Source organism: Suncus etruscus, chromosome 3, assembly GCF_024139225.1.
Source record: "Suncus etruscus isolate mSunEtr1 chromosome 3, mSunEtr1.pri.cur, whole genome shotgun sequence".
In the NCBI taxonomy this organism is placed as follows: domain Eukaryota; kingdom Metazoa; phylum Chordata; class Mammalia; order Eulipotyphla; family Soricidae; genus Suncus; species Suncus etruscus.
Genome location: NC_064850.1, coordinates 140,112,214 through 140,136,348, shown reverse-complemented (window position 1 = coordinate 140,136,348; position 24,135 = coordinate 140,112,214). Strand labels below are relative to the sequence as shown.

The 24,135-nt window shown below is 46.1% G+C and overlaps 2 protein-coding genes across 2 annotated transcripts in view; one reads left to right on the top strand and one right to left on the bottom strand.

The window, feature by feature from the left end:
- IPPK (inositol-pentakisphosphate 2-kinase) overlaps positions 1 to 10,228 on the top strand; it is a 40,364-nt gene extending 30,136 nt beyond the window's left edge. The window contains exons 12-13 of the mRNA XM_049770080.1: positions 1,591 to 1,670; positions 8,651 to 10,228. Coding sequence (XP_049626037.1) covers positions 1,591 to 1,670; positions 8,651 to 8,876 — 306 coding nt within the window. The 3' untranslated portion in view covers positions 8,877 to 10,228. The remainder of the gene's footprint in view (positions 1 to 1,590; positions 1,671 to 8,650) is intronic.
- A 1,272-nt stretch (positions 10,229 to 11,500) lies between these two features.
- CENPP (centromere protein P) overlaps positions 11,501 to 24,135 on the bottom strand; it is a 250,947-nt gene continuing 238,312 nt past the window's right edge. The window contains exons 7-9 of the mRNA XM_049770903.1: positions 13,431 to 13,510; positions 11,962 to 12,053; positions 11,501 to 11,631 (exon numbers count right to left, since the gene is read on the bottom strand). Coding sequence (XP_049626860.1) covers positions 11,501 to 11,631; positions 11,962 to 12,053; positions 13,431 to 13,510 — 303 coding nt within the window. The remainder of the gene's footprint in view (positions 11,632 to 11,961; positions 12,054 to 13,430; positions 13,511 to 24,135) is intronic.

Below are 24,135 nucleotides of genomic sequence, written 5' to 3'. Positions count from 1 at the left end.
TACTTAACTATTATTGATTGTTTTCAACTAAGAAAAGCTATTTCATGTAGTTAGTAGAAAAGGCACTGCCTTTTCTTGTGTTCCGCATGTCCAAATTTGGCCTAGCTGGGATCGTGTTTTTGTTAGGAGAACATCCTTTAAAGCTCCCTTGAGTGAATGTCTGGTGGTGATTCATTCTCATTGACGCTTTAGTGACTTAAATGAACTTTGGAGTCTTTTTTGAATTAGTAGCTTAGTGTCTTTGTGTAGCTTTGGAAACCTTTAGGCCTTAATTTTTTAAATTTGGCTTCTGTCCATGTCCTTCCCCTAGACTCCAGGGCACATCTCTTGAATCATCCATAGTTCATGTCCTTCTCTTGCTTTCCTTCTTCAATTATTTTTCTTTCAATGCCTTGTCTGGACACATGTTGGCCTACCTTCCAATTTAGCTTGTCTCTTCAATTGAAGAAAAAAAATGGGTTCTTTGGGGGCTGGAGCATGGTCCAGTGGGTAGGGCACTTGCTGTGCATGAGGCCAACCTAGGTTCAGTTCTCAGCATCCCATATGGTCCCCTGAGCACCAGGAGTAATTCCTGAGTGTTAAGAGTAACTTCTGAGCATTGCTGGCATGGCCCCAAACAAACAAATTTAAAGTTGCTGAATCAATTGATAATGATTTTTGTATATTTAAGTTCTAGGTGTTCTAAGTGATGTTTTACATTTTTTTGTTGTGCTGGCCCTGCAACAAATTAAACCCATTGGACCTAGGGCCTGACATGTGCAAGACATATTGTCTCTTACTGCATTACATCCTTGGTCCCCCAAATGCTTCATTTAGGGGGATACCTTTGGAGATGCAGAGGACTTATTCCTGACTCTATTCCACGATCACCCCTGGCAGTGATCTGTGCTTGAGAAACCTGTATTTTTGGACTTCACATCAAACCACCAGGACAGTTGGCCAAGAATTTCTGGGGTTCCTCAAAGTCAGAGCTATTCAAAGTTAAAAAACTTCATATGCAAAGTTTAAGGAGGAAAGAGACATGCCTCCCATGGCTAGGCATGAGAGGAGCTATTTGCATTTCTTTCTGACTTGTACATGACCACACTTTGCTTTATGACTTGGTGGCCCTGGTGAACATCATTCCCGTCAGCACCTACAGATCTATACCTGCTTGTAATAGGGTGTAGAAAAACACAGGTCAGACCTAGGAGAGTGGATCTGAGTCCAGTCTGCTAAATTTGAGTGATGCAGGCAGCCAGAGGGTTGCATCTGTGCCCGTATTCATGAGGTACGGCTCTAAATGCATCCGGGAGCCACCCCCTTTACAATGCCCCTCAGTCTGTAGACTGCATGGGCCTATGCGACCACTGCTCAGACTCCTAGTTTGCCTGTGGCCTTGTCTGTATGGTGGTCAGCTCAGATGCTCTCTTCAGCATAAGCTGTTCATGGAGGTGATTCCCACATTCCCTGTGGGATGTGGGATCCATGGGCGCTTTCTGGATAGGGCCAAGAGCACAGCTGGCCTGTTGGCCCAGAGCTTGCAGTAGATATTATAAAGGAGAGTATGGGATAGTGGCAAGCCTGGCACTGATCTCTCATTCCCTGCAGGTTCAGCAGTACCGGGTCGCTATGACTGCGAAGGATTGCTCCATCATGATCGTGCTCTCTCCCTGCCTGCAGGATGCCAGGTGAGGCAGCTGCTTTTGTCCTGGGGCCTTCACCTACAAGCAAGTGCTCTGACTCCAGTGTCTGCCTCCTGTGTGCAAGGTTCCGGCAGGCATATGAGCACATAGGCTTGGCTCTGAGGCATGCTTGATGGTGAGGGGCTGGTTGTGGTGTACATCCAGTGCAGGGAGTTTATTATTCAGCAAGAAATGTATTTATTGGGAGTTCTTTTCAAAAACATTCAGTTACATCTACGATTCCTCTAATTTCTTATTTTTTGTGAAAGAAAAAAAGTGCTCAGGTCACTCTCAGGTGGTCTACTTAGGTGGCACTCCTGGTGGTGCTCAGGGAACCATCTGCCTGGGATTGAACCCAGGTTGGACATGTGCAAGGTTAGTGCTCTGCCATTGTGCTATTGCTCTGTTCCTTACTCTTATTTCTTTTATCTTTTTTTTGGGGGGAGGGGGTCACACCCTGTAGCGCTCAGGGGTTACTCTTGGTTCATGCTCAGAAATTGCTCCTGGCAGGCTCGGGGACCACATGGGATGCTGGGATTCGAACCACCATCCTTCTGCATGCAAGGCAAATGCCTTACGTCCATGCTATCTCTTCGGCCCCATTATTTCTTTTACCTTTTAACAATTTTTTAAATTTTATTTATTTAACATGAATCATATAGTTGACATAGTTGATCACAATACATTTGTTTCCAGGTAAGTAAAACAAATTATTGAAAAGAAAAAATAAATAAAATTTATATATTTCTTTTTTTTGGGTCACACCCGGCAGTGCTCAGGGGTTACTCCTGGCTCTATGCTCAGAAATACCTCCTGTCGGGGGACCATATGGGATGCCGGGATTCGAACCAATGACCTTCTGCATGAAAGGCAAATGCCTTATGTCCATGCTATCTCTCCAGCTCCAAGAAAAGAAGAGAAAAAAAAAAAAAAAAGAAAAAATAGAGATAGTGCAGTGGCGTTTACCTTGCAAGCAGCCAATCCAGGACCAAAGGTGATTGGTTCGAATCCCGGAGTCCCATATGGTCCCCTGTGCCTGCCAGGAGCAATTTCTGAGCAGACAGCCAGGAGTAACCCCTGAGCAACGCTGGGTGTGCCCCCCCCCCCAAAAAAAACAGTAGCAACCTCTGTGAAAATTATTTTATCATCAGTGAAGCCTTTAATACAATGACAGAAGATTTAGTGAGCTCTTGCTGTTATATTGGAATCTGTTAAATTGGAGTGTTTCAAAGGGGTTTTCTTTAGAATGTGGGTGTGGCTCCAGCTGCCAGGCTCAACTGGAAGAAGGAAGAGATGGCGGAAGGTGCCGAACTTAGTCAAAAAAAATGCCCTGGTGATATCAGCCCAACATTAGGCATACCTGAAGTGTTGTCAGATTGGTGTCCTGGCAGGAATTGTAGAGGGTCAGCAGTGAGGTAGACTATTGGGGAAGCGGTGATTCAGAGTGATGGAGACAGCAAGCATGGCTTCAGAATAGGGGCTTGGCTCGCTCTCTCCTCCTGAGATGGCTAGATGTGTGCTGATTGGCTGGTATAGCCACGATCTTTCACAGCTCATTTTACATCTCATTCGAGAAAAAAGTGAGTTTATGGAGCTGGCCTGGTTCAGACATGGCAACTGCATTTGTGGGTATGGTTACAACTCCAGACTTTAATGGAAGAAGGAAGATATAGGGGAGAGTGCCCACACTCTCTCCATAAAAAGTTGTGGTGATGGGCTGGAGAGATAGCACAGCTGTAGGGCATTTGCCTTGCATGCAACCAACCCAGGAGATGGTGGTTTGAATCCTGGCACCCCATATGGTCGAGCCTGCTGGGGCAGTTTCTGTGTGCAGAGCCAGAATAACCACTGAGCGCAGCCAGATGTGATCCAAAAACAAACAAAACTAAACAAACTGCAGTGATATCAGCCTAACAACCAGTGTACCTGAAGTATGGTCAGATTGGAATCCCTGCAGGGAATCAGAGGTCCCTACTCTCATTTTATATGAGAATACTTACTTTGAAGCAGTTTGGCCCAGGATTCGTGTCAATCCCCAGGCTGAATAGCCGGTCTCCACACATCCTGTCCCCTCCATCCCCCTCCTGTGCCCCTGTTCAGTCCCATCTGTACAGAGGCCTGTAGTTCCACAGTGTCGATTCTTGCCTAGAATTCAAGATGAATCCGAGTCTTCTCATTAGCTTCTTTAAGGGTGCTCCTCCCTACTGGTGAAGTGCTTCCCATCTCCGGCAGCATGGAAGTGTCCACTTTCTGATAGTACTGAGGTCCTTGGTAGAGCATAACTGAATACAAAGGTTCTTTTTAAAAAGACTGTGTAGCCTAAGAGTCCCATGATCCATTTCAAACACATTCCCTGCTCTTAGCTCTGCAGTCTTCACTCTTGTTGATGGGCTGGTGATGGCAGGTGAGAAAAACCACACACAGGTCCTGGGCCACTCTCCTGCAGTGCATACACAGCTAGGAGACAGGAATGTACATGGGTGTGAATTTGGGGATATGTGCCTGTGTGTGAGTGTGGGGAAAGTGTGCGGATTGAGTGTAGGGAACGAGGGTGGCTTGAGTGTTGGTCTCCAGAGTAGCTGAGCCAGAGGCTTTGGGGACGGGCCAGAAGGGGCAGATGAGCATTTATTCCTCTTGCTTTATATGTGCACGACCTCCAGGGAACTCTGGAGGACTTTGAGCACTGCCAGGGTGGCCTGGAGTACCTGTCACCTTTGCTCAGATCCTTGCACTGAGTCATGGCCAGGGAATTGAGGGTCACTGGGATGGTCCTCCAGGCCTCTGAGCAATGATTGGAACACTGCCTCCCATATCCTAAATGGTGAAGATGCTGCACAGGCTGACTAAGGGCTGAGTCCTGACATGCCAGGAACAGGGCAGGACAGGTCCAGACTGAGTTAAGGATACTGAGACTGGAGCAGAGGGCTGAGATCCACAGAGAACTCACCCCATCCTTCTAGAAGGACAAAGGAGATCACCCAATTTATACTTAAAAGGCAGCAAAATGAGTCCTGGCCATCTCAGGAGACCCTCTGGGTGCCAGGGACTGAACCCAGGTCTGCTGCATGTAAGGCAAGTACCCTACTTGCTGTACTATCTCTGGCCTCTGGTGATTTGCCAGAATCTATATACACTGATCTGTAGATTCATTCCCCCTACCCTCGGCTCCCATCCAGAAAATACCCCACTTCTCCCAGAAGCTCCCTACTTTGAGGCTCTGCTTGAGTGACCCTGACCAGAAACTCATTAGCTCCATGGATCACTACTGCCTATGTTCTGCTTCTTTCATCTGAACTGCTGATTTCCCCTTTGCAGTAACCTTTCTTTAAATCACAGCTATACTCAATGCTGTTCAAAATTCAGTAGTGTGGGGTATATTCCTAAAATACTTCAACCTCAACACTAAATCAGAGTTCTTTATCTTCTCCCAAGAAAGCTTATTTCCACTAATAGCCATTCCCCAATAATCCCATTCCCTATTCTAAACCTCTGAAAATCATGCATCTTTCTTTGAATTTGCCTCTTTAGGATATTTCATATAAATGGACACATAGAGTATGGATTGACGTTTGTGATTTTTTTTATTTTGGGCCACACCCAGTGACACTCAGGTTACTCCTGGCTCTATGCTTAGAAATCCTGGCAGGTTAAAAAAAAAAGGGAGGGGGCGGTGAGGTGGTGCTAAAGTTAAGGTGTCTGCCTTGCAAGTGCTAGCCAAGGAAGGACCCCCAGCATCCCATATGGTCCACCCAAGCCAGGGGCAATTTCTGAGTGCTTAGCCAGGAGTAACCCCTGAGCATCAAACGGGTGTGGCCCCCCAAAAAAAAGAAAAAGAAAAAAAAAGAAATCCTGGCAGGTTTGGGGGAACCATATGAGATGCTGGGGATTGAACCCCAGTCAGGCACATGCAAAGCAAATGCCCTGCAGGCTGTGCTATCGCTCTGGCTGTGATCTTTTTTTATTCATGTTGTATTCATTGTACTCCACTTTGATCTATTTTAGGTAATATTACCTAATTGCATGGATGTATCACATTTCTGTTTGTCCACTTTGATCAGAGTGGATATTTAAATTACTATCCTTTATGTAAATAAGGCTTACAATAACTCATCTCCTTTAGGCTTCAAAATTTCCCAAGCCTTCTTTCCCTATAAGTGAGAGACCTTTCTGGAAGGAAAAAAAAAAAAAGAAAGTACCAAAATGACAGGGATTGTAGCACTAGGGACAGATGCAGGGAGGCTCCGTTTGGCAGGTTCAGGAGATAGAAATTTGGCTGGCTTGGGGGACCATATGGGATGCCGGGATTCGAACCACCTTCCATCCTGGATCGGCTGCACGCAGGCAAATGCCCTACTGCTGTGCTATCTCTCTGGCCCCAGGAAACATTCTTAATGTCCTGTGGGTCCTCCTGAATAAAATGTCTAATGGTCAAGTTACAGTGCTACCATGGCTTAATTTGATGGAGCACATTCGATGGCTGACAACCATGCATTTATTTGAAAGACAATACAGGTGAAGGATAAAAGGTGGGGCTGAGAAAGTGTCTCACAAGTACTAAAGCCTTCTGATCTTACGATGTCTTAAGACTTGAGAGAAAGTACAGTGGGCAGGGCATTTCCCTTGCACATCTGACCTGGGTTTGATCCCTAGCACACCATAGGGTCCCCTGAGCCTGCCAGAAGTGCAGAGCCAGAAATAAGCCCTGATCACCATTGGTGTGGCCCCAAAACAAAAAATAAGATATTTAATATGTGGTTATGCAAGTTTTGTCTCTGAAATCCTTCTCCAGTGTGACAGGAATTTTACATGTTGGGAAAGTTAATCAACCCTGAAATGGACAGTTCCATGACTGAGTTTAGGAGGGATGAGAACTCAAATTTTGGCTTTCCAGAACTTTTGGGGGCTTCTGAAGAGGAAAAACGGGTCTGCTGGGCTCAGGCTCTCCCAGTCCAACTCTATTTCTTGTTTATTGGGCCACACCTGATGCAGTGCATGGGACTCCATGGTGCTGGGACTGTAGCCACTGGCAGCAGCTACCCCCTAGATGGTGTCTATAGCATATCCTGCTCCTCTTTGAAGTGCCTCGAAAGAGCCAGGCACATGACTAAAGTGACAGTATCCTTTGCAGAAGGCCCAGGCACCTCATGAGTTGTCTCAGCATGGGGAAGGGAATGCTTCTTTGGTGGCTGGCCACCATTCATGATGGCTCTCTTGGGGCTGAAGTAATATTATAGTAGGCAGGGCATTCACCTTGCATGCAGCCAATCTAGGTTCAATCCCTGGCATCCAATATGGCCCATTGAGTCTGCCAGGAGTGAATTCTTTTTTTTTTGGGGGGGGGGGGCACACCCGGTGACGCTCGGGTTATTCCTGGCTATGCACTCAGAAATCGCTCCTGGCTTGGAGGGGGGCATATGGGATGCTGGGGGATTGAACATGGTCCGTCCTAGGCTAGTGCTTGCAAGGCAGATGCCTTACCTCTGTTGCCACCACTTCAGCCCCAGGAGAGAAATCTTTAGTGCAGAACAAGTAGTAACACCTGGGTGTGGCCCCAAACCAAAAACCAACCAAAGACTGATGGCTCTGGACTTGGAGCACATATTCTCCAAGAGCCAGTCCCATGCAGTGGGTGACCTTATTTTTTACATGCAGCCTGCTCCTTTGTCTTCCCTCTGTCTATTTACCAGATCCTCACAGTTATACTCACACTCTCGGGCTGATACTGACTAAAAAGATGGAGGATCCTTTACGGTTACCTCCTCTGCACAATGACACATCTTTCTCGGCCCAGCGGTGGGGTTCCTGGGGTTAGGCCCAGAGGAAGGAGATGTAGGGATTGTGTAAACATGGAGAGGCAGCAGAGACCTCAGCAGCTGAGCCAGGCATCCAGGTCCTACAAACAGAGTTTTGGCTTAGCAGTTGAAGTCAGTATCCAGGTCTGGGCGAATTTCCTTAAAGCAGGATTGTGCTTATTTGCCTTCTCTCCTACACTTTGGGAATGGATGGTTTGTTAAGGAAATATTTTCTAAATCTAGAAGAGTAGCAAGCTTGGGGAAACCAGGACCCTGAATGCTTCTCAGGCTAACTGGAGTTCACAGTGATTAATTTAACCGTGACATGTGTAGTAATGTAATCAAACATTTCTTTATACAGTAACGAAAATTCTCCTCCTCTCTATTTCCATGAGGCTCCACCAACAACCACCCAACTTTGCATATACCATCCACCAATGCCATGAACTCAGCAACAGGCCAAGAACTGTGAGGGGCAAGTTGGACGATGCAGTGTTCTGAATACAGAATGTCTAATATGAAAATATTTTTGAGTATAAAACATCAAATTTGCATTTGATCATAAGCATCTTATATATTCATTCCAATATTAAAGAACAAGCAAATGAGCCAGTGCGCTGGTATAGGCGGTAGGGTATTTGCCTTGCATATGCTGACCTAGGACGGACCACAGTTCGATCCCCTGGCATCCCATATGGTCCCCCAAGCCAGGAGCTATTTCTGAGTGCATAGCCAGGAGTAATTCCTGAGCATCACTGGTTGTGGCCCCAAAACCAGAAACAACAAAAAAAGAGAACAAGCAGACAGACCTATAAATACAAAATACTGCAGATAAGATGTAGGAATAAAAGATGATACCAGTCTCTTTCCAAATGGGACAATCAGAAAGCAGTTTTTCCTCAGACAGGTTAAAGTACATGAAGTGTCTGTTCTCACAACTCATCTGTTCGAGCTGTTGAGCAGCCAGATATCCTTTCTCCCTTCTCTTAGGTTTTGCAATACTTGGCTTGTGATTGATTTTCCCAACATTTGTTTTTACCACTGGGAGTATCAACTGTGTATTTTACAGAATTGCTTTACCATCTTCCTGAATTTTAACCCTGTCTTGCCTGGCAGGGTGGCCTGTCATGGCCCAGAGACAGTGGGGACACAGCTAGGTGTCGGTGCCTTCTGAACCTGCCTTTTCCCTTGCAGCCCCGATCAGAGGCCCATTGTCCCTTCGTCCAGATCACGGTTTGCCTTCTCCGTGTCTGTCTTGGACCTCGACCTCAAGCCCTATGAGAGCATCCCTCATCAGTACATCCTGGATGGCAAGATAGTCAACTACTACTCAAAGACTGTACATGCCAAAGACAGTGCCGTGATGTCAACGCGGTTCAAGGACAGCGAGGATTGCACGTTGGTTCTCCATAAGGTCTAATGGTCCCTGTAGTGTCTTGGAAACTTGAACATAGAATGTGAAGGTTGAGTGATAGAGCTGTTTGCTGTTGTGATGGGTGACTTTTGGCTCTGAATGTTTTTAACTCTTCAGAGGAATGCCTTGGGGACACAGAAGAATGAGCACTAGAGACACCATGCAGGACAAGGGCTGTGGGTCATGACCTCAGGAATGTGAAGCTGTGTCCCCGGCAGCCTCTCTTTTTCCTAAAATCAGGTTTTCTGTCAAACCCTATAAAATATTCTGGGAAGTTCTTCCCAGCCAGGGCTCATGTCTAATTCTCTAATGAAAAAAAAAAAAAAAAGGCCTTATGATAAGACCCAAGGTTTGGATCTCCCACCACCAGGCTCCTAATAATAGAAAACTTGAATCGTCACATACACCTTAAAGCTTGAGTGTGTGAGCAAGAATGGCTACTACTGGACTACTGGAACTTTCCCAGATGAATTGAATCACTTGGTCACTCTCCCAATGTAGGCCTTGGGCCATGCAAGGCAGGTGTTTCTTGGTTGGTACAGGCTAGGAGTTGAGTCACTGGAGCACATTTGGTTCTGGGCAGCGTGGGTGGATCTTTCCTGAGCAGGCCCCTACCTGCTGCTTTGCCTGGGTTGGAAGGGAAGTGGCTCTCAGGTCAGGGAGTGACACCACTCATGGGAGCCATGATTCCCCACCCCAATGATTTCTGTCTTTAACATGTGGGGAGATGACGATTCTTTACCCCCTGGAATTGCTGCTGTGGATCTAGAAGCAGAGCTGTGGCCATGGTGGGTGTCACGGGGGTGGCCATTTCTGGCAGCTCTGTTTCCTGGCTTGTGTCTGAGTATGTGTATGTAAGGGAGTTGTGTGTGTGTGTGTGTGTGTGTGTGTGTGTGTGTGTGTGTGTGTCGATGGTGGTGAGGGAACCTGTCTGAGTTGACTAATTTCCTTCTCTCTGGCCTTTTTCCTCCCTTTGTCTAACAGACACATTCAGTATCTGTGGCCTAGTGTGATGCTGGGCCACACTGCCAGCAGGGCTGCCAAGACCATGCTCCACAGACGAGCAACTCCTGGCTGGCACCAAGAGGGTCTTGTTGGGGTCACCATGTGTGCCCAGCTGCTATGAGAACTGTTGGGATTCTTGGCTTTAGCTTTTTTTATTCTAGGGTAGCTTGTACAGATTGATTATTTATATCATTGTTTTGAGGGGTTAATGAAGGCTTACTGTAATGAAATATTATATAAGTAAAACTGTGGAATTATATGGAAAAAAAAGCCACAAAAAGACTATTTTGCTGATTGTAAATTTTTGTGGGAAATTTTTTGTGATACCTTGAATTACACTAGTTTGAATCAAACCAGCTTTTCTAGAATTTATTCTTCTCTCTTAAGGTGACTTTGTCCTAAGACACAGAGGTGTCTAACAGTGCTCAGCCTGTGAGGCTTTTGGGGTTTGTGGGGGTGGGAGGGTCCCTCCCTGTAGTGCTTTTTGGGAAACATCTTGGGGGTGAGCTACATCACTGTAAGTAGGAGTAATGGTCCGTTGTGAGGACCCCATGTCTCTGTGAGGAGCAGGGGGCAATTCTCTGTGGCTGCTGCCCCAGCTGGGCAGTCTGAAAATATTTGCAGGACTGAAGGTAGGAGGGCACTCCTGCTGATGGCCCAATCCAGAACCCATACTACTTGTCCCTTCATCCTGGTGTCCATCCAACCCAAACTGTTCACCAATTCTCACTGTTTGGGAATGGGTTCCAGAAGTCAGTGCTTCTCTTAGCCAGTGGGGGGACTTCAGCATGGGGCACACTTATTTTGTTGTTTGTGTTTTTTGTTTTTTGGGCTACACCCAGCAACTTAGGGGTCACTTTTGGCTCTGTGCTCAGAAATGACTCCTGGCAGTGGTTGGGGGACCATATGGGATGCTGGGGATTGAACCCAGATCAGCTGCATGCAAGAAAAGTGCCCTTCCTGCTGTGCTATCACTATGGCCCTAAGACAGTTTCTTAGTTGTGGTGCTCTGGCATGAACCAGAGTCACTGGGGCCCTTTGGAGGGCCAGTGTGATCTTTGCTACTTCATGTAATTTTTTAAGTACCAGCGCCTCCCATTTATTATGTGACACTGGCATCCAATATGGTCCCCATGTACCATTAGAAATGACCCTTGAGTGGAGAGCCAGGAATAAGCACCACCAGGTCTTGCCCAGAAATCACCCCCCCCCCCCAAAAAAAAAAGTGTGTAGGACGGCGGGATAGGCGAATGGGAAAGCCTCTTAGTGCTGCTTTCCAGATGGGGTGGGCATTTGAGAAAAGTTCAAGAAAACTGTCACCTCTAGGAGCCCCAAGTGGCTGGGAAGTGCCTGCACAGGCTGACTCAGATATGGTGTGAAGGACAGGGTGGGGATGAGCCACTCCCATGTGCTTTCTACAATGTTCCATCTAATTTTACAAAACTCACTTTACTTCTTACTTTTCTGGCATTTTGTACTTAAAGAGCTTTATTTATTTTACATGTCACAGTAGATGTATTAATGTTGGATAACTGCAGAGGCCATGTTTTTTGAAGCCAGGACAGGTGGGAAACAGCACAAGTTCATGTTTAATAAAGGCACATGCTTTGGAGTGGGCTGGGTTCCTAAGCATCCCCCAAGGGGCTGAGTGCTGTGACCAGGCACTCCAGCGCAGCCTCGATGCCCAGCATGCCCAGCAAGCTCCGGAAGCTGAGAGGAGCCAATTCTATGATTCTCTTCTTGTCTAGCTGCAGGGCTGTAAAGATAATAAAATGGTTTTTAAAAGAAGAATCATGATTACATCTTGGTTTAGCATTTCCTCCTCAGCTGCTCCAAGTGTGCAATAGTGCTAGGCCATAGCTGTGAACAAGCTTTTCTGCTACAAGCTAGAGGCTGAGGTGCACAAAGATGTTTCTGACTGCTCCTGGCCTTCAGCTCCACTGAATGTGGTCTCTGATAAGGATATTTTAAAATCTGATATCAGACAGCCATTCATGAGACTTTGGGCTTTTCCTTTGCTGCTGTGTGAGGAGATGTAGTATGTGGATACACTGTGCAGGGAATAGGATATCCTGGGGACCCCTACCTTGCTTTGGTACTTTGGTGAGAAGATCCAGCTTTGGCCATACTTTCCCATCTTTATTTATTTGTATTGTCCAGACAACGAAGAATTCAAACCTAACCAAGGCAAGAGATGTCAGTATTTTTTGAATTTGATTAGAAGAGCACAGGGTGGCACCCCTCTTTTCTTGCACAGCAGGGCTGCACTCCCATCCCCACCACTGTGGCCACATCAGTGTGAACAGGAGCAGGACATTGTGCCTTAGACCCTGCTTGGTGCTGCCATGTCATGATGCAGCACTGCAGAACCCACATTACCAAGTGGAGATGTCAAGAGAAACCAACTGTGAGCAGTTTGGCAGGGACAGAAAGCTGAGCCCAACTCATCACCCAAAAACCTTACTTCTAGGCCACAAGAAGTCAAAATGTTCAGCTATGAGTAGAAATGTCAACAATAGAACAATAGTGGGGAACAAAACTCCCCATAAGTACCCACACTGAAGAATGCATAGGGCCAGAGACAGCACAGAGTGGAGGCGCTAGCCTTGCACGGACACCAGCGGTGTGACCCCAAAGCAAACCCCCTCCTAAAAACAGTAAAAGACTTAAAAAATGCAGAAGGATGGGGCCGGCGAGATAGCATGGAGGTAAGGCGTTTGCCTTCCATGCAGAAGGTCATTGGTTCGAACCCCGTCATCCCATATGGTCCCCCGTGCCTGCCAGGGGTGACTTCTGAGCGTAGAGCCAGGAGTAACCCCTGAGTGCTGCCGGGTGTGACCCAAAAAAATGTGGAAAGATATAAATTCATCACATGGAGCATCAGTGGTGGAAGAAAATGAACTACAACTCCACATAACCACCAGAAGAGCATAGTGTTAGAAGTAATGTTGAAGAACAAAAGCAAGTCCCAGGACGCTTGAGTGTCAATTGCATACTGCGAGGCTAAAAAAATCAGACATTGAAGTCCCGAACTCAGAAAAGTGTAGTAGCTGGAGCCATAGTACAGCAGGTAGGTTACTTGCTTTCCACACAGTCAACCCCAGTCCCATCTCTGGCATCCCATATAGTTCCCTGAACATCGCCAGGAGATTCCTGAGTGCACAGCTAGGAGTAGCCCTGAGAACCGCCCCAAAACATCTACACTCAGGTGTAGATGGGAAACCCACAGGAATCTTCTCCCAGCTCTGCACTGTCCTTCCGAACTGCAGCAATGAGAATGGTCTGATGGGGAATTCTGCACACTCGCTTCAGCTAAGATCTCTGGCAGGTGCTCCCTGTTCTGGATATTTGTGGGGGAGGCACACCCAACGGTGCTCAAGGCTTATTCCTAGCTCTGCACTTAGGAATCACTCCTGGTAGGCTTGGGGGACCATATGGGATGCCGGGGATGGAGGCAAAACCCCTCCCCACTGTGCTCTTGCTCTGGCCCAGCTGCTCCTTGTGCTCTATAAAGCCCCCATCCCCATTTTACCAGGCAGCAGTGTGGATGCTTACCCAGGCTGGCAGGAGCTACGGAACACCATGTAGGTGGAGGAGGCCCCTTCAGGGAGATGCACAGTCTCTGGGTACTTTTCCTGCGGAGATAAGAAACCATCACAAAGCAGCTCAGGGGGCTGAGGGATATGACAATCATAAAATACGTAAAAGCAAAGTCAGGTGGGACTTCACAATTAGAGTTGGTAGTACTCAGGGGTCACTCCTGGCTCTATATTCTGGTAGTGCTGGGAGACCGTTATGGGATGCCAGGGATCAAAAGTTGGCAAAAAGTTGCAAAGCAAGCTCCGTAACTGCTGTACAACTACTCTGCCTCTGGCTACATTTTTTTAATACACCTCCAACAACTCACAAATATTTTGGCTTGCAAATAGACAGAGTTGGTAATTTTAGCCCAACTGTCCCTTAATATAGACATAATTTGGGGAGTGTGTATGTTTGAACACCCAGTGGTGGCTCAGAGGTTAGTTCTGGCTCTGTGCTCAGAAATTACTCCTTGCAGGCTTGGGGGACCATATGGGATGCCAGGGATTGAAATTAGGCCAACTGCATGCAAGACAAACACTACCTGCTGTGCTATTGCTTGAGCCCTATAGGCACAATTTTGAAGGTGTCAGTAATAGCAAAGCTTAACTGTCATCCCAACAAAATGGGCGGTTCATACAGGTAGAGTAATGAACAGCCCCACCTTTGTGATTCTTAGAAACTATCTGTTGATCCTCTCCTGAGAACAAGAAGCCAGGATGATTATCTGGGATTATTTGAGAAAATACCACAGTGGGGCCAGAGCAATGAATGGTACAAGCAGATAGGGCACTTGCTTTACACAAAGCCACCCAGTTTTTTTTTTTTTGGCCACACCCATTTGATGCTCAGGGGTTATTCCTGGCAACACACTCAGAAATTGCCCCTGGCTTGGGGGGACCATATGGGATGCGGGGGGGGGGGGGGAATTGAACCGTGGTCCTTTCCTTGGCTAGCGCTTGCAAGGCAGACACCTTACCTCTAGCGCCACCTCACTGGCAGCCACCCAGGTTTGATCCCCAGGACCCTATATAGCCCTTGCCAGGAAAGAGCCCTGTGCAGAGTCAGGTGTGACACAAAAGCAAAAGAGTAGACCACAGTGAGATGTCTGCCTAGATTTTCTCATTTCTTAGTACTTGATATAGGTACATACTTTGGGGCTGATGCTGCGTAAGATGCAAGCCTGGAGTTTTTCTGGAGAAGTTCCATGTCACGAGAACTGCCTAGCTAGATAGCTCCAAGACATAAGGCCTTCCGGAGGCTGCAAGTTCTTGGATTGATCTAAACCAGTTCCATCAAATGAGGTATCGTGGGGACAACAATTTGCCATGGCCTATAAAGGACCAAGCCAAGGAGCAGTGCACTGGTTGCCCGAGTGGGCTATCTGTGCTTCCGACCCAAGCGTGAAAGATGCTGACAGAGCAAGAACACATCCAGACAGCAGATCATTCTTCCCAAGTGCTGGAATGGGCCTGGTTCAAGCTTACAGATGATTTTTGATCTACGGGAAAATGTATACGTGTTTCAAATGGAAAATGCTGGTTGGTCTCGAAGCCTTAAGTGCTTCTAAATGAAGAACAACTGTATGAGGAATGTAAAGACTCAGCTCTCTCAGCATGTGGCCTGGGCCAGCTCCAACTTGGGGCCTGAGGGCAGCAGTCTGTCTGCAGGCTCAGCCCCAGGCAAGCTCCAAAGCTGAGCCTCTCCAGAAGCAAAAGGAGGGTGCAGAGCAGCTTTGTTCCTTAAGACACTAGTGCTGTCTCTTTAGTTTTCAGATCGGAATAAGAATAAAATAGGAATGTTGACATTGGGACTGTATACATGTGCACAGAGGAAGAAAGCAACCGGAGGCTGAGGGTGGCCTGAAGGGTTGACAAGGCAGAGCTGGGTATGTGGGCCATGAGAGAGGGTGCCCTCAGGGACAGAAGCTTTGAAGAAAAGAATGGAAGCAAGTTTTTCATGGACATATCTGTGTTTCTACTGGTTATAAGCACAGGAATGGAATTGATGAATTACATAATTTGAGAAACAGCCAAACTTCCACAGTGGCTGAAGACGTTGATCTCATCATGTGCATGAGGATTCTGATTGCTCCATCTCCTTGTCAACACTTGGCATTTTATCTTTCTTTCAGTTCTAGCCATCCTAGTGAATGTTAATGTTGCCCTGTGTCTTTTTTGGGAGCCACACCCACTGATGCTTCAGGCTTACTCCTGCCTCTGAGTTTAGGTGGAGCTCAGGGGACCTTATGGGGATTGAGGATTGAACCTGGGTGAGTTGTGTACAAGGCAAGCACCTAACCCTGACTTGTGCCTCTTTTTTTGCTTTATGTTTTGGCTTACTCCTGCACTGAGCTCAGAGATCTCTCCTGGTGGACTCAGGACCATATGGGGTCTGAGGGATTGAACCCAGCAAGTGCTCTGCCTGCTGTACTTACTCCAGTACCCTACCTGATGACAAATTAGTATAAAACATCATCACATACACTTTGGATTTTTGGGGGTGGGAGGGGTGGGGATACCTAGCAGTGCTTGGGAGCACCACAGGGATCAAGCTGGTCCTCTGCAAAATACTCACTCTTCTGTTGTTGTTGTTGTTTTTTTTTCCGGTCCCATTTTTGCATTTTCTTTGGAGAAATGCCCATTCTGATTCTCTCTTGTTGGGGGAAAGACCCCTTCAGCAGTGAATTGGGGCTGGCAAAGTGAGCATGAACTTGGGGCACTGAGCCTGAGCACTTCTATATCCTTTAGAGCAGGGGTCTCAAACTCACGGCCACATTAGCGCTACCTTGTTGGTAAATATTTTCATCGCACAGTGGAAAGGCTAGATTTCCAAGCCCAGTTGTGTGAACACAGGACTATTTCTGTGGTTTTCACAGAAAACATCCTGTGAAATGATGTGAAAGCTGTATGGCCCTTATAACTTTCCAGAACACGCTCCTGTGGATGAGACTAAACAGACCTGCTTCCCTGGCCATATACAAAAGGTATCTGGTGGGCAAGAAGGAAGTGATGGAGACTGTGGAACTGCTCAGGCTACTTGACTCCTACTACAGGGAACTGGGTAGTAGTGCTCCTGGTTTGTCACATAAAAGGCCTTTGAGGACCCTGTACCACAAAAGCCATCCAAAAGAATCATTAGGAAATGCTGAGCAGCTCTGAGAAAGCATTGCTGGTCTGGAGGAAGGTAATACGCATTCTCAAGTTGCTTAGTCAAAAAGCCATACAACTGTTCTGAGACCACAGTGGGTCATGATTCTTTCTCTTTCCCCTCCACCCTCCCTTTACCTCCATCCTCTCCTCTCATAAATACACAGTTGCTCCAGGGGCTGTGTCGAACATCTCTGGCAAACCAGGCCTACTTGTCCCTCCTCCATCCCTTCCCTTGCTTGTGAAAACTGGGACCATCTTAATGGGATTATTTACCTAAACAGCATTTTAAAAATGAAGTCTGCAGGCAGTTCCACCTGAAAAAAACAGCAACGCATGCAGCAAGCAGCACCACAAAGTGAGGCACTGTAGTGTGTAGAACCCATGAGCTACAATGGTTTTTACATTTGTAAATGGCTGGGAAAAAAATCAAAAGAAGAACTTTGTGCCACGGGAAAATGATAGGAAATTTGAGCTTCAGGATCCAGGCACGGCTGCCCACAGAGCAGTCAGTACAACTTTGGGGAAGGACTCCGAGGCCGCCTGGCATAAGGCCTAGCGTTCCTGTCTGCTGCCAGCCGCCTCCGCTGTGGCAGAATGGGGCCCCTGGGAGCTCCAGCAACTTGGGTGTTCCCAGAATCTTGGAAAAAAACACCCAAGAATGGGCCAGATGGGGACCCAAGCAAGAGAGGGAGGCCACAGCAGGCCCAGCACACATAAGTCTAGAAAGAAGCATCCTGCAGACCTGTTAAACTTAGGCAAGACAGCTGGACAGCAGATGACAGAAAACTTGCTGCCCAAGCCATTCCTGGACTGCCCAGGGATGAGCTGGCAGGGCCTCTGCCCTATGTATTTGTGAATACAACAGTGACTGTTTGCTTAGGCAAGCACTATTTCACCAACCCGTGTCCCCATGGGCCTCCAAGATCAAAACATACTTTCTTTGTTTTCTGCTTCATTCTATTTTCCGGACCTCAAAGGCATTCAGGTTTCAAGGCCTTCTGGCCCAGCTCAACAGCTCTTTCTTTCTCTGGGTAAGTCCCAGAAGATTCTCAAGGGCAGGAGTAATAGTACAGTGGGAAGGGTGTTTACAATGCACACAGCCCACCCAGGTTAAATTCCCAGCATCTCATATGGTCTCCTGAGCCCCACCAGGAGTGATTTCTGAGCTTAGAGCCAGAATAAGATCTAAACACAGCTGGATATGGTCCCAAATCCAAACAAGATTCTTAAGCTTCTAAGGAAACCATTTCCAACCAAAATCACATAATTTCCAACTATCTCCCTTTCTATTTTCTTACAATTTTTACTGTGTTTACTGTTTTATTGGATCTAATGTGGGCAAGGCAAGCCCCTTAATGAAATGACTACTTATTCATATGCTTCAACTGTAATGTGTCTGACTTGTGGCACCCACAGCAACTTCCATTCCCCTTGGCCATATCTCTATTCTTCCAAAAGCTCATCTCTCTCCCAGGTCAGCACAACTCTCCATGTGTTTCTCCTTCTGAGGGACCACTCCTCAATAAGTGATGTGCCCCTGAAAAGTCTAAGTCTTGGGTAAATGGCACCAGAGGCAGACTGGGGCTGAGGGTAGATTTACACATCAGGACAACTACTTTTCCCCTAGGGGTGGGGATAGAAGACCCCTGGGAGAGAATCAGCTCAGACTGGACAGACAGAACCACCCACAGTCCTGAAAATCCTGCAGTGACCTGGGGGAAGGACCACCACCTTGCCAAGTGACAGCTTTTAGGAATCGAAGAGTTGCTGATATGAGAGAGAACCGCAAAAATATGGCTAGAAAACAATTCCCCTAGTCTAGAAAATGGGTTGAAAGACAAAACAGGTATTAGGAAATATTAAGCATGGTGAAAGCATAGAAATATGATTCTCCTTTATATAAGTAGATCCCCATTTTAGAATGGGCAGGAGAAAAGAGGGAGTAAAGTCAGTCTTAACAGCCAGGAGACATATACCACCCCCACAGTCAACCTGAGAATATACTTAAAGAACTCCTGAAACCAAGCATTAAGATCTGAGGTTAGGGGTCAGAGTGTTAGCACAGTGGTAAGGTGCTTACTTTGCATGTAGCTAACCTGGATTCAATCCCCGGCATCCTATATTATATGGTACCCCAAGACCCACCAGGAGATGAGCTCTAAGTGAACAATCTGAAACCAAAAACCACAGAAGAAAAAAGTGCAGTATACTCCTCAATACTAACCCAATAGCAAAGAACACAGAAGAAAAAAAAAAAAAAGGATTGGGGGCTGGAGAGATAGTAAAGTGGGCATGTGGTTGACCAGAGTTTGATCCCCAGCATCCTATAAGGTTCTCCAAGTATAGCTAAGAGTAACTCCTGAGCTCAGAGCCAGGAATAACCCCTCAGCATCACTGGATATGTTCCCCACAAAACAAAACAAAACAAAAACAATATGAGATTACATCAAAGAACTACAGTTAAAGTGAAAAGGCACCTATAGAATCTGAGAATATTTGAAAACCCCATATCAGACAAGGGATTAATCAAAATATACCAACATTATTTAACAACAAAAATTCCTGATTTAAAAAATGGGCAAAATGTCTAAGCATTCACTAAACACACACAGATGGTAAATGCTATCTTTTATCATTAAAAATGAAAATTAAAGGCACAACGGGATGTCATTTCACAAACATTATAATGATTAATACTACCCCCTAAAAAATCCCACAATAGATGAGTTCTGACATGGATATGGAAAGAAAGAAAATTTGTACAGTGTTGGTGGGGATCTACACTGGTATAGGTATTCTGGAAAATGATGTAGAGGTTTCTTAAAAAACGATCCAACTATTTTACTTCTGAATGGCTACAAAAAATAAGAAAACATGAATTCCAAAAGCTGTACGTACCATCCTCATCACAACACTTCACAATAAATCAGGCATGGATACAACTGAGTGTCCACAAATAGATGAATGAATAAAGATATGATGGACCAGGGACCAGGGAGGTAGTATGGTAAGTAGGGTGCTTGTTCTGCATGTGTTCAATTGGGGTTTGATCCCTGGCATTCCATATGGCTTCCTGAGCAGAACCAGGAGTGACTCCTGAGCACTACCCAGTGTGGTCACAAAACAAAACAAACAAAAGATAATGGATATATATATACAATGGAATACTACTCATAAATATTTTTGTTTTGTTTCTTTGTTTAGTTTAGAAAATAAAGTTTGTTGGGGTCGTGAACATTTGGATGAAACAAACTGTGTACACCATGTGGTAGTGTAGGAAGAGCAAACTATATTTAGTTCCTGTGACACAAATGAAAAATGCTCAATCTCAGCACTGCCCTGCCCACCCAGGGATGGTGGTGGGGGATGTTGCTGGGGAGCTGCCCCAGATGCCTAGGGACATGGGCATTTTTTGTTTTGTTTTTGGACCACACCCAGCGATGCTCAGGGATTACTCAGGCTCTGGGCTCAGAAATCGCTCCTGGCAGGCTTGGGGGACCATATGGGATGCTGGGATTTGAACCACTGTGTTAAGGATCAGCTGCTTGCAAGGCAAATGCCCTATTACTGTCCTATCTCTCTGGCCCCACAAATATATATATATATATTTTAAAGATGACACAACCAATATAGTTGAGGGGGGTTCTACTAAGTCAAATAGGTCAGATGAAGAAAGACAAGTACTGTATAATTTCACTAACTGTGGAAAATAGACAAAGGAATCAAATCAAAGTGAATCAATGAACCAACCCTTAGACTCTGTATGGGGTCAGCTGGATAGTGGGGTGGGGTATAACAGGTTGAGGGGTTGGCAGGTGGCAACCAGACAACTGGTGATTCAGGTGTTATAAAACTCCAAAGAGAAAAGTCAACAGATTTTTGTTGGGTCCTAGAATAAGACCCACCATGTCCTCTGGCCACAACCCAGCTTCAAAGTACTTCTTCCCTCCAGCTCAGCAGTACCAGTGTTGGGAGGAAGAACAATCCTGCTTCAACCTAGGCACCCAGAGAGTGTAGGAAATCTTTAGTTATTTCTTCCCAGACCATCTGCCATTTGGCCACACTCTTCTTTTCTTTCATATTTGTTTTTGGGCCACACCTGGTGGCTACTGGAACACATTTTCTGCATGCAGGAGGTTGGGTTTACTCCTAACTGCACTCAGCAATTCCTTCTGGCAGGTTTGGGTACCATATGGGATGCCAAGGATTAATTAACCCAGTGTATTTTCACTCTGGTCCTCAAGCTCTTGTTTTCTTAGTAAGATCTCTCAAATTAGTAGACACATTTCCTTCTCTCTCCTGGGTCTGCCTCCGTCCAAGAACTTCCCTCCATGGACTCTACACAGAAAATTTAGGCTGATGCATCTGTTCCCTCACACTGACCACTGAGTGTCCTGAGGCCTGCCAGTATACAGTGTAATGCTATTTTCTGTTCTTTCCTTTCCCTCCTCTGGCCACAAACCTGCTCCAGCTCCCAGATTCAGCTCAGATGATCCCAGTGCTGCCACCCCTCACACAGGGACTAGCTCGTCTGGTAAGTGGACACAGAAAAACAGTGGGCACCCAGTGAGGAAATAAAATTTCTCCATGTGACTGGTGACTCCAACCTTCCATGAGAGTTAATAGACACTACTGAATGCAGCTGACTCAGGACGGACTGCAGTTTGATCTCCCAGCATCCCATATGGTCCCTCAAGCCAGGAGCAATTTCTGAGTGCATAGCCAGGAGTAACCCCTGAGCATCACTGGGTGTGTCCCCAAAATGGGGAAAAAAACCCGGGAACTTTTCCTTTTTATGATAATTATCATTTTGTTTTGGGGGCTGCACTTGAAGTGTTTTTTTGGGGGGGCTCAAACCAGCTCTGTATTTGAGAGTTGGCACTTGGCAGTGCCTTGTAGACCAATGCTTGAACCTTAGCTCTGTGCTTGGTCCATTGAACTCTTTCTAACCCATTTGCTTAGTACTTCTTAGTCTGAACTAAGGCCCACATTATTTTACTGACCAAATTTAGTTAGACCATGTTTGAAATACATATGGATGAACATGACCAAAGGTACAGATTAGCAGGTCTTTGCTACATGAAAGGTTTGGTCCTTAAGACATTAGTCTGAATGTTTGTGACAACTTTCATAATCTCTTCTCACTAAGAAGGAATAAACATACTAATTTCCAGGGCTAAAGCTTATTGAAGAAATAAAAACAGACTGTGATTTGGGAACAGGAAGAGGGATCATTGAGGGAATTAATTCCACCAACACCAGGAATTCATTCTACCAATTGACACCAGGAGATGGGAGGACAGCATGGGGCCAAGAGAAGCAAGCTGGCTGTTAGCTCTTGCTCTCTTTTTTTCAGAAGGCAACATAGCCAAGGACAGATTTCAGATTTCCTAAAAGTCATATTTTAATCTCGGGTAAATAAAAATTCCATGCTGTTCTTTAAACCAAAGTATGGTATGCAGAACATCAACATGTTTGTAGGAAGGAACAACTTTTAATTGGTGCCATAGCACTGGATCCAACTTTATTTATAAACACCTTAGAATATAAGAAAAAGCACTGGCAAGAAACCAGAGTTTGGGGCCGGCGAGGTGGCGCTAAAGGTAAGGTGTCTGCCTTGCAAGCGCTAGCCAAGGAAAGGACCACAGTTCGATCCCCAGGCGTCCCATATGGTCCCCCCAAGCCAGGGGCAATTTCTGAGTGCGTAGCCAGGAGTAACCCCTGAGCATCTAACGGGTGTGGCCCGAAAAAACAAAAAAACAAAAAAAAAAAGAAACCAGAGTTTGAATTTGAAAAAACAAAACAAGACACAAACCCTTTGGGCAAGCCATTAATAGTGTGTTGCATTAATTGCCCTGGAGGAGTTGACATTCTGCTCAATTGGGTCCAAAGCCTCACCCCAAATTTATTTGCACAGACTCACAGTGCCTCTGGCACTAATATCTTCTGAGTATGAGAATGAGATTCTCCAAATAATGGTGTGAGAACCTGACTCATGCAGATACCGACATGGGCACTCAGCTAATTTCTACTGGAAGGCCAGTCTCTCACACATGCCTCTGCTGAACAAGCAGTTAAGTTTTTGGGGTAAAAAATAATGCCCGAGGGCCCAGAGAGATAGCACAGCGGTGTTGTCTTGCAAGCAGCCGATCCAGGAGCAAAGGTGGTTGGTTCGAATCCCGGTGTCCCATATGGTACCCCGTGCCTGCCAGGAGCTATTTCTGAGCACACAGCCAGGAGTAACCCCTGAGCACCACCGGGTGTGACCCAAGAACAAAAAAAATAAAAAATAAAAAAATAATGCCCGAAAGGAGGACAAATACTACTGTTTCTATCAACAAATACATTAAGCACTTTAAAGGGTACATAAAAACTGATTAAAGTCAGGAACTGAAAGCATGACAAGGCCTTGCAAGATCATATGGTTTAGAAAGGTATTCTGCAATAATTTTGTCTCATCAGAATTGTGAAATAAAATAGTTTCATGTTGTAAGATAGATTTTTAGGATGCTTATTGTTTTTCTTTTGGGTACCATGCCTGGTGGTGGTCAGGGGTTACTCCTGGCTCTTTGCTCAGGGGTCATTTCTGGTGGTGTTTGGGGACCATATGGGATGCAGGGGATCAAAACCAGTCAGCACATGCAAGGCAAATGCCCTACCAGCTGTGCTAGTGCTCTAGGCTCCAGGATGCTTAGTTTTGTGTGTGTGTGTGTGTGTGTGTTTGTGTGTGTGTGTGTTTTTGGTTTTTGGGCCACACCCAGCAGTGCTCAGGGGTTGCTCCTGGCTATCTGCTCAGAAATAGCTCCTGACAGGCACGGGGGACCATATGGGACACCGGGATTCGAACCAACCACCTTAGGTCCTGCATCGGCTGCTTGCAGGGCAAACACCGCTGTGCTATATTTCTGGCCCCAGGATGCTTAGTTTTAACTCTTCCTTATAGACCTATAGAATCACTTACATCCACTCAAACAAGACAGACAAGCTCCATATCTACTGTACTATATTACCCTGACACTCAAACTGCCTCTTTCTCTGCACTTTATAAATTTTGAAATGATATATTAATGTATTGAGTCAAATCGCAATTGTTTCTTTAAACATCTTGGTTCCAGACCCAGCGATTATAGCTCAAGAGTACGGCACCTACATTCGGTGGGGAAAGCTCTGAGGAAGAAATGACGGAAGGAGGGGGGAGGGAAGGAGAGAGAGAAGGGAGGAAGGGAAAGAAGTAGGGAAGGAGGAAGGAGGTAGGCATGGAAGTAAGGGAAAGGGAGGAAGACGGAAGGAGGGAAAAAATCCTAGCAACCTGGGTCTTCTATGTCCCACCTACTCCTCACAGAGTCTCTCTGGAGATGTTCCCTCCTTGTGATAGATGCCTAAGTCTCTCCTTTTACCCCTCCACAATCTTCATCTAGTTCAGGCCAGGCAGCTCTCCAGCTCTGGTCCCAAGCCCCTGTTCTGAGTGAGATTATTCCAGAGGGTCTGGGCTCTTGCGACTCTCTGAAATGTAATATAGAGTTCCCACA